General features: G+C 39.2%; 1 protein-coding gene across 1 annotated transcript in view; it reads left to right on the top strand.

Annotated features, from left to right (window-relative positions):
• The window catches only part of LOC149119161 (RNA-binding motif protein, X chromosome-like), a 32,399-nt gene that overhangs the window by 14,969 nt on the left and 2,410 nt on the right, over positions 1–15,020 (top strand). Inside the window, exons 3-4 of the mRNA XM_089325290.1 lie at positions 10,025–10,177; positions 14,642–14,756. Of these exons, the coding sequence (XP_089181416.1) occupies positions 10,025–10,177; positions 14,642–14,756 (268 nt within the window). The remainder of the gene's footprint in view (positions 1–10,024; positions 10,178–14,641; positions 14,757–15,020) is intronic.

Genomic DNA, 15,020 nt, shown 5'->3' with positions numbered 1-15,020 from the left:
CTGTGTTTGTTACTCGGCATAGTTAATTCTTCTTGCGTCACTGTGCGTTTTTTTTTCTTTCTTTTTTTTTTTTATACTGTGTCCGTGTTAAGTGGACTGCCTGCTGTTGGAGGAGCCTTGGAGGCTTGAGATGGGTGCGGCCTGAGAGCTCTGCCTGGTTCTTCCAGGTTAAGGGTGTGCAAAGGTGACACCCTCAGGTTATGCGTGGTAAATCTCTCTCTTTTTATTTATTTATTTATTTTATTTATTCAGGGGGTAAGTAACACCGCAGGGCACGGCTGTGCAGAATTGATGGTATTTAGCTTCCAGTCTTTGGCTCCTCTGGACTCCCACTGGGTTGCCTAGGCTACTGAATTGTAGTGACTCAGTTCCTTAGCTCTCCCCCATTGATATGTAAATCCAGAGAGCAGGCCTGCTCTTTGTCTCTTGGGAATTCTAGCCTTGCAGCCTTGTAACCTTTGCAAGGTTAGGGGGAAGAGAAACCCCCGAAGCTTTTTTTTTTCCTTCTTTCCGGTAGTGAGTTTGCTGCACTTTCCGGCCCCCCTCTAGATTCTGACCCCCATTTCCCCACCAATGTCTTGGGTTATTGAGCTCACCTCCCCTTCCAGCGCCGATGTGTGGACTCGGAGCCCTGAGCGTCCCAAGTCTCCCCGCTGTTGTCTGTGTGGCATGCACTCCCCTTGGAGCACTGGGGCTTCTGCGGCTCAGTCCCGCGACTTGGCTTCCGCGCGGTGGGCGACCTTGTTCTCCCAGTAGGTCCTCTGATACACGATTCCCGTGCAATTTTTTCCTGGTTCTTTTTTCTGTGGCTACCGTAACTCCCCTTTTATTAAACTAAATTTTCCCGGACTATCGGTGCGCGCCCTCACTATTCCGCCATCTTGGCTCCGATACATGGTCATTTTTATAGAGGGAATTGTGTGTTGGTCTGTTGTGAGGAAGTTTGCATCCAGGGCTGTAGTTCTCGGAGTGACTTTAACTCTGGAAAAGTGAAAACACTTTCATTAATTTTAGAGGCTGAATCATTGAAAATGGTACCTAAGCTATTTTCAGAGATGCCTTATTTTCACAGTCAAGGGAGGGTCGTGAACATTTTAAAAATTACCCATGTGCTAAAAAAAATCTGTATTATCAGGTTTTATTGTTTTACTTATTTATTGCTCTTCAAAAAGAAAGGATTTAATAACCAGTATTGAATAGAGATTCCAAAATGGCAGAACAGGGAGGGAGCTTGTTGCTCTAGGATAGGGGAGGGTTGTAAAAATAAAAGTGGAGAGAGTGCAATCTCAGGGAACAGCTATGGAGAAAACTGTGGTGGAAATAGCATGTAGTGGATCTTTATGGGGGTTATAGACCTGAAGCAGGAAAATAGACACAACACAAGACACCAACAGCCAAGAGCCTCAGCACCATCTTTTTGGATAGTGAGGTGTGACTGGACTGCGGCAGTCCGAGCTACTAGCAATAAAGTTGTGGGGAGAGCCTGTGTGAGTCTGGCTTAGAGCCATTTGGGGGACAGTATACCTGCCAACCTGACTACCCAGCAGAAGTACCCTGCAACTAACTGAGAGAGGGGAGACACCATTTTGAGATGTAGGTAACGGTTACAGCAGCTTGTGTTCACAAGTCCACGGACCAGCCCAGAGGAGACATCTGAGGCTGGCTAGAAGGATTGATGCGGACTGGGTGCCCACTTAGGATTGTGGGCTGCTCCAGCCTCCCAGCATGTCACAAGCTCTGGGGCTCTGGCAGCCTGGGCAGAACGCTGATAGGCAGCTGGCTGTGGGAGTGTCTTCACCTCTCCATGGATGGGATAGACTAACAAAGCGGAGTGGATCCAATGACTGGGAGCCTTTTGTGCTGGGACAGTGGAAACAGTGTGTTTGTATGGGAGGGTGTAGGGTGTGGCTAAGTTTCTGGGCAGTAGCTGTATGTGGCTCCATATGCTTAGGGCTCCCTGATTGCCTTTGATGGGTCATTCCTGTGGGATCTGTGCTCAATATGAGGACTGCACAGATCATTTGGATCTTGTGGCAGCATGGATGACTATTGTACCCACTGGGCCTAGAGCCTGGGTCTTGGAATAGAGGAGCTGAGTATGAGACTATGCCAACAGAGCTGATTAAACTTCCCCCCTGATTAAAGAAAAAGATTTGACATGCCCAATATGGATGTCATTTTGGATGCTCCCTTTACCCTGGAGCACTGAACAGAGCTTCCTGGCCACACCCAGCATACTCCCCTGGGCATGCACTGAAAAAGCACACAGAGGCGTAGTCCAAAGATAAAAGCCATCAGAAGGAGGAAAAAAACTCAACAAGTATTTCCACAAATGCCTGAACATAAATGCAGCAATTCAAGAAACAGGAATTAGGAAGACAACATGATACCCCAAGGAAACACTAGCACTTCAGTACTAGAATGAAGATGAAGAGATTAAATGCCAGAAATGGAATTTAAAAGTCAAAGGATTACTCAGATGTAATCAGAAGCAAATCCCGGAATTATATAAATCCATATATGATGTGAATGAAAATTTTCTCATGAAACAGAGATATTAAAGAAAAAGTGAAGTACTGGCAAAGAAGAATTCAATAAGGCATTAAAAATGGCATTAACAATAGGTTCTTAAAAATTTTACATAAGACCAAAAGGAGAAATTAGAAAAATTAAAGTTGGAGGTTTATGGGATGCTCTGAAATAGCCCAACATACAAGTCTTTGGAGTTTTGGAAGGCATGAAAAGAGAATGAATTAGAAGGCATTTTTAGTGAAATAAATACAGAAAACTTCCCAAATTAGGAGAAAGAAATGTCCAGGTAAAGGGAGCACATAGACTCCTAATAGAAATAATCAGAAAGATCTTCAGCATGACGTGTTGTAGTGAACTTTCCAAGTAAAACATAAAGAAAAGATTCTAAAATTTGCAAGCGAGAAATACCATATTAGTTTGATGATCTCCAGTTAAACTCACAAAACTCACAGCTGACTTATCAGAAAATCTTCAGTCCAGGAGAGCATGGCAAGATATAATCAAGTCTTAAGAGAAAAAAAAAAAGTCAACCTAGAGTACTGTACCCTGAAAAGGTCTTACTTATGAATGAAGGTGAAATAATAAAGACTTCCATGACAGAAATTGGAAAAATTTGTCACCACCTGCCCAGCCTTAAAAAAAAAATGCTTGGAGATTTGCTACACTCAGAAACACAGAAACATGGTCACCACTGTGAAAGAATGTGAAGGCAAAATATTTCCCAGTTAAAGCCCAAGGAAAATCCAAGTTAAACAGTAGGAATACGCAAAATGGAGGACAAAATTGATACTTACCAATAGTTAACACTGCATTTAAAAGGCGTCAAGTCTCCAGTTATAAGCTGCTGCTGAGGTATAACAGGCAAAGCTGCTACCTGCAGTGCCAGCATTCTATATGGGCACTAGTTCAAGTCCTGGTGGCTCCACTTCCAAGCCAACTATCTGCTATAGCCTGGAAAAGCAGTAGAAGACTGTCCAAGCCTTTCGGCCCCTGCACCCACTTGGGAGACCCAGAAGAAGCTCCTGGCTCTTGGGTTTGGATCGGCACAGCTTTGCCTGTTGCAGCCATTTGGGATGGACCAGCAGATGGAAGACCTGTCTGTCTGTATGTCTGTCTCTCTCTGCCTGTACCTCTCTGTAACTCTTTCAAATAATAAATAAAATATTTGTATAGACCGGCTGAATGGTTAAAAAATAACATTCGTCTGTTTGCTGCCTCCAAAGAAGACATCACACCAACAAAGATACAACAGACTGAAAGAAAGGAAAAGATACTTCATGCTAACAGAAATCAAAAAAGAGCTGGTGTAGCCATCCTAGTATCAGACAAAGTAGGCTTTGACATAAAAGAGAGACAAAGAAGGGCACTATGAAATGACTGGTGGATCAATTCAACAGGAGATGTGACTATAATAAATGTAATATGCACCCAACTGCAGGGAAAGTGGATTTTACAAGGAAATATTAATGGATTTAAAGAGGCATAGACTGTAATACAGTAGTAATGGGGGACTTATAGTACCCCATTTTCAGCAAAGGACAGAGAAATCAGACAGAAAAATCAGAAATGAAATAGTAGAGTTTAATGACACTACAAACCAAATGGACCTAATGGCTATCTTCAGAACTTCTCATCCTACAATTGCAGAATACAGAGTCTCACCAGTACAAGGAAGTTTCTCTAGGACAGATCATATTCTAGGCCATAAAGCAAGTCTCAGCAAATTAAAAAAAAATCGAAGTCTTACCATGCATCTTCTCTGACCAAAACGGAATCAAGCTGGAAGTCAGCAACTTAAGAATTTCTAGACCATATGCAAAAATATGGAGACTGAACAACATGTTCCTGAATGAACACTGAAGAAATCAAAAGAGAAATCAAAAAAATTTCTGGAAACAAAAGACAACAGTACAACATATCAGAAATTATGGGTATAACTAAAGTAGTGTTAAGAGGAGGAAAGTTTGTAGCAATTGGTGCCTACATCATGAAAGTGGAAAGGCACCAATAAATGAGCTATCAGTGTATCTCAAGGACTAGAAAAACAACAGCAAAGCAAATCCAAAATTATGAGAAAAGAAATAAGAAATTTTAAAAATAGAAACCCAAACCTACAAAAGATAGCAAAATAAAGATCTGTTTTACTGAAAACATAAAAATTGATACACCATTGACCCACCAGAAAAAGAGAAGACCCAAATCAATAACATTAGAAAAGAAAAAGGAAATATAACAGATTACCACAGAAATAAAAAACATTAATCAGGAATCACTACAAAGAGCTTCATGCCAACAAATTGGGAAACCTAGAAAGTTGGAGTCCTGCACCAGCCAGTCCAGGGGTTCCCAAAGGTGTGATAGGGTCAGCACAGGAAGAAATGAGAGACAAATGGACAGCAAGGCTGATGGCATGGCTCTGGCGCTTGAGCACCAGGCTTTATTTTTATATCATAAGTCACATAATGATTTTCCTTACAGTAACAAGTCTGTTACCCATTCTCATGTAGTAACAATTTCTTTGATTTTCAAGGGCATATTCAGAGCATGGGTTACTATCAGACAGATGCAAGATAATGGGCTGCGCATATGAGCCAAGGCCTCGAGTGCTGTCAAGTTATGCAGAAATTGGCTACACAGCTAGAATATTACCTTCCTAATCTAATCTTTACTGAAGTACTAGTGTTCAAAGCAGGCCCTTTTTAAAATGTATCCCTTCTTTTGCAGTTCTTTCCGTAACTCTTTATTTATTGTGCTTTTCTAAAGGTTCACTTAGATCTATTCCTCAGTTTTGACATCCTAACCATACTGGTATTTGTAGCACGTATTGAATTAAAGCTTTAATAACATTTACCTTTATTTTAGTGGGAAGTATATACCAGGAGCCTATTGCCTTTTAATTCTTTTCCACAAACAACTCAACTTTGCATAAAGCATCAACCCCTTCTCCTATACCAACATTCTTCTTGATTAAAATTTTACAAAGCAATGGACATTTTGGGGATTACGAGACCAAGCGCTCTTCCCTAACATTAGAAATACAGCTATCATTAGCAGGACCACCAGGAAGTTCTAGCTTCTTATACAGAGTGCAATTCCCAACAAACCTAAAACCACCAAGAGGACCTTAGCTGTTGTTCTCATGCCTTGCTGAGACAGACCTTCTGCTGTGACCTTGTCAGCTAGCTGAAAGTGCCTTGGCCTTGCCACTAGAAGAAATGGATAGATTCCTGGACATGCACAACCTAACAAAATTGATTCATGAAGATACACAAAACCTAAACAGACCAGTAACCAAGACAAAAATCCAATCAATAATAAATACCCTCCCAACAAAGAAAAGCTCAGAATAGGTTGGCTTCACTGCTGAATTCCACCAAACATTTAAAGTGGAACTAACTAGAATTCTTTTCAAGCTATACAAAACAATTGAAAGGGAGCGAATCTTCCCAAACATTCAGCCTACATCATTTTAATTCCAGTACCTGCAGAAGATAAAGAGAACTACATACCAGTTTCCCTGATGAACACATATGCAAAAATCCTCAACAAAATAATAGCCAGTTGAATCCAGCAACACATCATAAATACCATTCACACAGACCAAGTGGGATTTATCCCCAGAATGCATGGATGGTTCCACATTCACAAATCAATCAACATGATACAACACATTAACAAACTTAGAACAAAAAAAAAATCTCAGTAGATGTCGAGAAAGCACCTTAAGCAAGTTGTTTATAGAGGGAACACTCCTCAACACAAGCAAGGCAATTTATGACAAACCCTGGGCCAGCGATTTTATTGAATGGGGAAAAGTTGGAAGCAACACTGAGATCTGGAACCAGACAAGGGCACCCACTCTCTCTGTTGCTGTTCAATATAGGCCTAGAAGTTTTAGCCAGAACTTTTAGGAAGGAAAAATACATGAAAGAGATACAAATTGGGAATGAGGAAGTCAAATTATCCTTATTTACAGACATGATTCAATAAATAAGGAATTCAAAAGACTGCACTAAGAGACTATTGAAAGGCAAAAAACTATTTGGTAAAGTAGCAGGACATACAATGAAATAGCCTTTGTGTACACAGATAATGCCATGGCTGAGAAAGAACTTCTCAGATCAAAACCATTCACAATGGATTCACAATAAATTAAACACCTTGGAATAAGTTTAAACAAGGACATCAAAGATATCTACAATGAAAAATACAAAATATTAAAGAAATAAATAGAAAAAGACACAAAAAATGGAAACTACCATGTTCATGGATTGGAAGAATGAACATCATTAAAATATCCATACTACCAAAAGCCATTTACAGATTCAGTGTGTCCCTGTTAGTGTTTTCAGCCATGACCAAGAACGACAACCAAGACCACGCTGAGCCTCAATAAGTTCCATTAGGGCAAAGAACTTCCAGGAGCAGCATCAGAGGGAGAGGAGCTCAGAGTGCATGTGTAGAGCTGGAGTTTTATAGGGAACTTGTGTCAAGGGAGTTCAGAGTTAGGTGGGAGGAGAGTTGAAGTGGCCAAACAAAACAAGGTGGGATTCGGGCTGGAGCATCTGGAGAGGATACTAGATACCGTGAGATGGTGTTCCTGACACAAGGAGTCATCAGGGCTGCCTCATTTATAGCTGTGGCAGTAATAGGGACCTGGAAGCACAGGATCTCTGACTTGTAACTGGGAGCAGTTGCGGGAATGGTGAAGCTCAGAAAGTCTCTCAGGCCTGATTTGTAGCTAGGACAGATTATGAGAATGGTGAAGCTCTCTAGGAGTGTGCCACCAATGTTTTTATTTTCTTGATGCCAGGAAAGAGTATGGGAGATATCTTGGACCTGTGTGGATTTAGGACTCTCATAATCCCAGTCAAGATAACAAGGGCATTCTTTTCAGATACAGAAAAAATACGATGCTGAATTCATTTGGAAACACAAGAAATCTCAAAAAACAAAGCTGGAGGCATCACATTCCCAGATTTCAAAACATAATAAAGAGCATTTATAATCACAACAGCCTAGTACTGGCATAAAAACAGATGAATAAAACAATTGAATAGAATAGAAACTCCAGAAATCAATTCACACATCTACAACCAACTTATCTTTGACAGAGGAGCTAAAATCTATCCCTGGAGTGAGAACAATGTCTCACACAATTGATGTTGGAAAAACTGGATCTCCACATGCTGAAGTATGAAGTAAGACCCCTACCTTCCACCTTACACAAAAATACACTCAAAATGGTTCAAAGACCTAAATCTATGACATAGTACTGTGAAATTATTAGATAACCTTGGGGAAACCCTGAAAGACCCTGGGATGGGTGAAGTTTTCTTGGGAATGACCCCAGAAGCACAGAAATACAAAGACAAATTGATAAATGGAATTGCTCAAGTTGAGAAGCTTCTGCACTGCAAAAGAAACATCCAGCAAAGTGAAGAGGCAACTGACAGAATGGGAGAAGATATTTACAAACTATGCAGCTGATAAAGGATTAATATCCAGAATATATAGAGAAATCAATAAACTGTACAACAGTAAAACAGTCTAGTTAAGAAATGGGCAAAGAACTTGAATGTACACTTCTCAATAGGGAAAATCCAGGGGCCAGCACTGTGTGTTAACAGGTAAAGAAGCATCCTGCAGTGCTGGAATCCTATATGGGTGCCGGTTCAAGACCCACTTCTGATCCAGCTCTCTGCTATGGCCTGGGATAGCAGTAGAAGATGGTTGGTCCAAATCCTTGGGCCGCCTTAGGAGACCCAGTGGAATCACCTGGATCCTGACTTTGGATTGCCAAAGCTCTGGATATTGGGGCCATTTAGGGGGTGAACCAGCAGCTGGGAGATCTCTGTGTCTCTATGCCTGTGCTTCTCTGTAACTCTGCCTTTCAAATAAATAAATCTTGAAAGAAGAAGAAATCCAAATAGCCAACACACAGAAGAAAAAGTGCTCAGGATCAGTGGCCATTAGCAAAATGCAAATCAAAACCACAATGGTGCTTCAACTCACCCGTTACAAAGGCTTTCATTCAAAAATCAACAAATAACAAATGTTGATTAAGGATGTGGGGGGAAAAAAGTTGCCCTAATCCACTACTGCTGGGAATATAAAACTGTACAGCCACAGTGGAAGACAGTTTGGAGAATGTTCAATGCAGGTCAGTTCACAGTAGCTAAGATATGGCATCAAGCCAGATGTCTGTCAGCTGAAGACTGGAAAAAGAATTAATGCTATATGTACACTGTAGGATACTACACAGTGGAAAAATAAAAATGAAATCCTGTTGTTTGCAACAAAATGGATAGAACTGGAAACCATTATACTTAGTAAAATAAGCCAGTCCCAAAAAGATAAGTACCTTATGTTTTTCCTGATCTGTGGTAACAAATAGAATACCTGAAAGTAATATATAGAGGTGAAATTGACACTCTCAGTTGCAATGACTTTCAATAGCTCTTGTCTTCACTGTTAAGGAACAGTTTTTTTCATACTATTTGTTAATCTTATGTGAATAAAGTTAATTGAAAATAAATCTTAGCAAAAAATAAGAATGGGACTAGGAGAAGGAGGAGGAAGAAGAGCAGGAGTATGGGTGTGAGAGCAGTTAGGTTTGCAAACAGTCATTATGTTCCTATATTTGTGTGTATGAAATGCATGGTTTGTATACCTTACATTTAAAAAATGTTGTTTTACACTCAAAAGGAATATATTCATTATAAACCAAAAAAAAAACCCTACCAATATTTATAATCAGATGTATGAAAGACTGAAGATGTTTCATGTGAAATTTCAGTTCCATAGTTTGGGATTTTTTTTTTCTCTAAGTAAATTGATCTTGAAAATCAACTTTACCACCTTACAGGAGACTATACATTTATTTATTTGATAATAGCAGGGAATTAGAATATATTTAAGAGTGATTCCAGTTAGATAAAGTTTTTACATTTTAATGTTCATTTCTTTAAAACTTAGCAAAGTCCAAATTGATTGATTGTAGGAGTGTTTCATAAATTAACTGTAAGAATTGTATAATGTTATATTAGTGTAAAAGCCGCATTTTTTTCTGACACATCATCTTTTGATTTTGTGAATGACCTGGGTTTCTGTTTGGATGTTTTGGTTTATATGCTGATCTATTTTGAAAACACTTCCTTTATACCAGGCAAAAGATCAATTATTTTCTTCCTAATATACCAAAAAACCTTCACTTTAACTGGATTTTGTTTGTAAGACTTTGCCCTCTTCTTTCACTCTCTTATTCTCTCCCAATCTTTTCCACACCAGTATAAAATGCTACTTGAACTTTTTTTTCTAGAATTTTCAAGCTAATCCACCATAAGCAGAATTTATCCTATAAATACTAAATTTTGACAGTTGAATACTTCTCAAGACTATGATACTATTTAGTAGGCATTTTTAAGCAACAAATTTGGCCATTAGAATGTTGATATTGCTTAATAAAAAAGATTTTTTTGCTTAAATGCAGATGATGGAGGCTACACTTATAATGTCAACATGAGTTCTTCTAGGGGACCCTTTGCAGTTAAAAGAGGTCCATCTTCAAGAAGTGGAGGTCCTCCTCCTAAAAGATCTGCTCCTTCTGTTCCAGCAAGAAGCAATAGTGCAGTGAGAGGACGAGGTAAATATTATGCAACAACAAGTTTTCTTTCCTTAGAACTAAAGTTGTTTTCTTATGAATGAAAATGAGTTAAATTGGATTAATGTTTAAACCTAAGAAGCAACATAGAAATAGTAAATCTGCCTATCTACTTGCCTATGTATTTCTGCATCTTATTATTTGGAATTTGGAATTGGAATTGCAATTTGGAATTTGGAAATTCAGGATGAAGAGATAAATTCAGTTACCCATAATAGATGTAATAGGTAATTAATGACCATAGTAGTAAAACCATTCCTTCATTAATTCATTACAGAATCTATTACATTTTATTAAAAGTCCCCTCCAACATTCTTTGATTGTAAGGCTGCTTTTCCTCAAGATTCTCTTGAAAATTATGTCCTGTGAGAATTGTCTCACATGTTTAACTTTGGGTTGTATATTTTAACAGCTGGTTTTATGTTCTTAAAGTAATTATAAAATAACTGAAACTTGGCAATCATAACATTGTTAGTGCTAAGATCACAGAACTATTTCTGTTCAAGGCATCCTTTTTGATTGTGAGGCTAGTAATAAACACAGAAAAACATGAACGATAATTTATTTCTTATGGCAAGGAAATACAGAGAAATCAATAGAAGACATTTTATGTAACATTTACATAATAGTTAAGGAAGGAGTCAGTTCATGTCACTTGCATAGTTGTGAAACGTATGGAAGATCTAATAGTGCAGGAAAGATTGAACTTTTTTTTTTTTTTTTTTTTTGGACAGGCAGAGTGGACAGTGAGAGAGAGAGACAGAGAGAAAGGTCTTCCTTTGCCGTTGGTTCACCCTCCAATGGCCGCCGCGGCTTGCGCGCTGCGGCCGGCGCACCGCGCTGATCCGATGGCAGGAGCCAGGTACTTATCCTGGTCTCCCATGGGGTGAAGGGCCCAAGCACTTGGGCCATCCTCCACTGCACTCCTGGCCACAGCAGAGAGCTGGTCTGGAAGAGGGGCTACCGGGACAGAATCCGGCGCCCCGACCGGGACTAGAACCCGGTGTGCCGGCGCCGCAAGGTGGAGGATTAGCCTAGTGAGCCGCGGCGCCAGCCGGAAAGATTGAACTTTAATGTAATTGTCACTGGTGGACTAATGAAGAGATTTGAAGTGAACTAAAAGCAGGAAAGCACACAAAAAAGGTGTGAGAACAAATAAAACAGATAACGTTTAGGAGGAGATTTAAAATAAGGTCCTGGATTACAAAGCAGAAGTAAGAACATTTATTAGTAAAGAGGCTTAACAACATAATATCTTACTTCATGTAAAGAGAGAAGTATAATCTCTAGTTCTGTTTTTAAACTTTGGTACAGTGGGTTCTTGATGCTGCCATTATCCAGTTTACCTTGAATACAGTTATCAGTGAATACAGATATCTGCATCTTCAGAATACATACGGAGCAAACCTATTTCCATTAGAGGATTAGCCAGTGAGTGCTTAAAACATGAAACGCTGATCTCTAGGAATTGAGGAATAAGAATTAACACAAGACAAGATTTGAGAAAATTGCTTGCTTTAAAAGGTACAGTTTTCCCCAAATGAATATTCCATTACATTACTAATATGCAAGGGTAAGCTAGTTCATTAGCAGTAAAATAAAACTAGCCACTTGGTAATAATTTAGGAAATAAAAAAATTTAGCTTGTAATAATTTTTCAGTTAAAAGGTAGCAGAGTTTGTGTATGTAAGATGGATTGAATAGCAAGATGGCTTTCTTAGCTAAGAAATAAAAAATAAAAAATGAACTCTATGAAGTAAATAGTTTGAATGTTTACATTTTTGTCATTAATATTCATTAGTAGGGAGCTCTTATTTACCCTAACAGTTAAGATGCAAATGAAGATAGTGTCCCACATTGTACTACTTAAGTTCATTTTTCAGTTCAGGTCCCACCCTCCTGTTAATGCAGACTGCAGAAGGTAGTGCTGACTGATAAGTAATGGAGTTCCTGCCAAACAGTAGGGAACCTGGATTCAGATCTCTCTTTCAACTTCCTCTGTGGCTTTTGTGGGGCATTTGGAGAGGGGGATGAGAGTTTGTTCTTTTGCTTCAAAATTGTTTATTTTTAATTTAAAAACAAGCATTTAAAATATATTTCATATGTAAAGGAATAAATGAAGATGCAAAAATGTTTTTTAAAGATTTTATTTACTTATTGGAGAGGTAGAGTTACAGGCAGTGAGAGGGAAAGACAGAGAGAAAGGTCTTCCTTCCGTTGGTTCGCTCCCCAAATGGCTGAAATGGCCGGAGCTGCACTGATCCGAAGCCAGGAGCAGGAGCTTCTTCCAGGTCTTCTCCCATGCAGGTGCAGGGCCCAAAGGAATTGGGCCATCTTCTCCTGCTTTCCCAGGCCATAGCAGAGAACTAGATTGGGAGAGAAGCAGCCGGGACTAGAACTGGTGTCCATATGGCTTGCCAGCACTGCAGGCGGAGGATTAACATACTGATCTATAGCACCGGCCCTGGATTTTAATATAATTTATTGGAAAGGCAGAGTAGCAAATTACCATCTGGTGGTTCATTTCCCAAAGGGCTGCAACAGTAAGGGCTGGGCCAGAAAGAATTCAGGAACAGGAAACTCCATCCTGATCTCTCACAATAGGTGACAAGGTGCTAAATACGGGCCATCCTCTGCTTTCTCTCTAGATACGTTAGCAAGAAACTGATTAAAAAACAGAGTAGCCAGGAATTGAGCTGGTTTTCTGACATGGGAACCAGACTTTGCAGGTGGTAGATAAATGTGCTGTGAGACAACGTTGGCCCCCAGAAAGTCTTTTCTAAAGAAGTTTTTAAGCACTAAAATTGGTGTTTCATTTGCTGCTTGTTTATGAGAATCATTGGTCCTGAAGGCATATTAAGATACATACAACTATGAGAAATTTTCCTGAGTTACATACTTTTAGCCATTCAGGGTAGGGCAGGGCAGGGGGAGACATTAGAAATATGCAAAGGCAGGGGCTGGCACTGTAGCGTAGCGGGTAAAGCCGCTGCCGGCAGTGCTGGCATCTCATGTGGTGCTGGTTCGAGACCCGGCCTGCTCCACTTCCAATCCAGCTCTCTGCTATGGCCTGGGAAAGCAGTAGAGGATGGCCCAAGTCCTTGGGCCCCTGCACCCACATGGGAGACCTGGAAGAAGCTCCCGGCTCCTGGCTTCGCATCAGCGCGGCTTTGGCCATTGCAGCCAGTTGGGAAATGAACCAGCAGATGGAAGACCTTTCTCTCTCTCTCTCTCTCTCTCTCTCTCTCTCTCTCTCTCTCTGACTCTCCTTTTCTCTCTGTGTAACTCTTTCAAATGACAAATAAATCTTTTAAAAATATGCAAAGGCAAAGAGAATATATAGTATAAAACATAAAATATAACAAAGTCTTGTTAGGAGAATGAATGGGAAAGAGGATTAATTGATAACAGAACTTTATTTTGAAAGACTCTAAAGGAAAAAGAAAGAAGTATGTTAAGGATAACTTAGGTCCTTTAAAAACTGAGGTGGCTACAGAAAAAAGTGAAATTTTTGAAAATGAGGCAGTTATGTAAAACAAAATAAGAAATAGTTCCAAAGTTTACAGTAGCCTGAATTCAGATTTTTCCACTCTACCATAATGTGAAAGAACTATGTACTTCAAATTTTGAATTTTGCTATTTTCCTGGCTGGTGATAGGTGATCTTTTACTCTCCTCTGATACGGGGTAGTGAAAGTAAGCTGCAGTTCCCAGTAAACCCTGTGATCTTATATTTCTGTAGAAGTATGTTGTGTTAGTAACTGGCTGCGATGTTCAGGAGATATAATATATTAAATTCATATTTAACTTAAGGAGGATTTTGACTTAGAACTAAATTATGAGAAGCATCTGTATTTACAAAAAGGTTTTGTTGCACTAAGTTGCCAATGCTGGTATGTAAAAACAAATGAGTTAAACAGCAAGAAGACTGGAGTATACTGAGGCTTTTTAAAAAAAGAAAACAGGTTGAAAGGATAGTGACAGATTTGTTTCAACTAGTCTTTACACTAAATTGTAATTACTTGGTTTAATTTTGTGTTTGAAATTTGAATAGTAAAAAGAACAGGAATAATGGACCAGTATGATGAACAATTATAAGCAGTAAGAGTGAAGACAAGTTTTTAAGAATAATTTGATGTGATGAGAAGGGATAGATAACTGAAATGATGACACATGCAAGGGAAGGATAGTCAAGTGCAAAAGGAACAGAAGGAGACATTCAATGAAGGAAAATGTGTAAGTAATCTTATTTTTGAGGTTTTGTCTACATAAGGTAACATTATTTTAAACTTTCTGTGTAGAGAGGGAACATAACAAGAAAAAAATGTGAATAACGTTTAAGCGGTAAACAGAAAAGCATTGATGGAGTCTTGGAATAATTTTTGACTTCTGTAAAGAGGAAAAAATGTTCTTTGAGGTACTTAATGTTATGATGTTGAAACTAAAGGTCCTGAATCACGCGGGAGAGAGAATTATGGAGATCTACCGCGTAGAAAGCCAGTGTCTTCCCGGAGAGATTACTATGTGTCACCAAGAGGTGGTGGTTATGCTGCAAAAGATAGGTAAAGGAAATCAGTTTTTAATTTTAAAATTAACAGTTTGGTATTATGTAAGAGCCACTTCCATTTAGACCTCAAAATATTGCCTTACACCAGAGAAAATCTTTACCAATTAAACATTACATCCCAAAGTTCCCCCCCCTCTCAACCCCTGACAAATAGCATGTTTATTTTATCTGTATGATCTATAGAGGATAGTTCATGTGATCTTTTGTGTCTCCTTTTCCTTAGCATGTTTTTAAGATTCGCTGACATTATAGCATGTAT

This window comes from Oryctolagus cuniculus, chromosome Y (genome assembly GCF_051225735.1).
Source record: "Oryctolagus cuniculus isolate XC-2025 breed Fujian yellow rabbit chromosome Y, ASM5122573v1, whole genome shotgun sequence".
Lineage (NCBI taxonomy): Eukaryota > Metazoa > Chordata > Mammalia > Lagomorpha > Leporidae > Oryctolagus > Oryctolagus cuniculus.
This window is presented reverse-complemented; position numbering and strand designations above follow the sequence as displayed.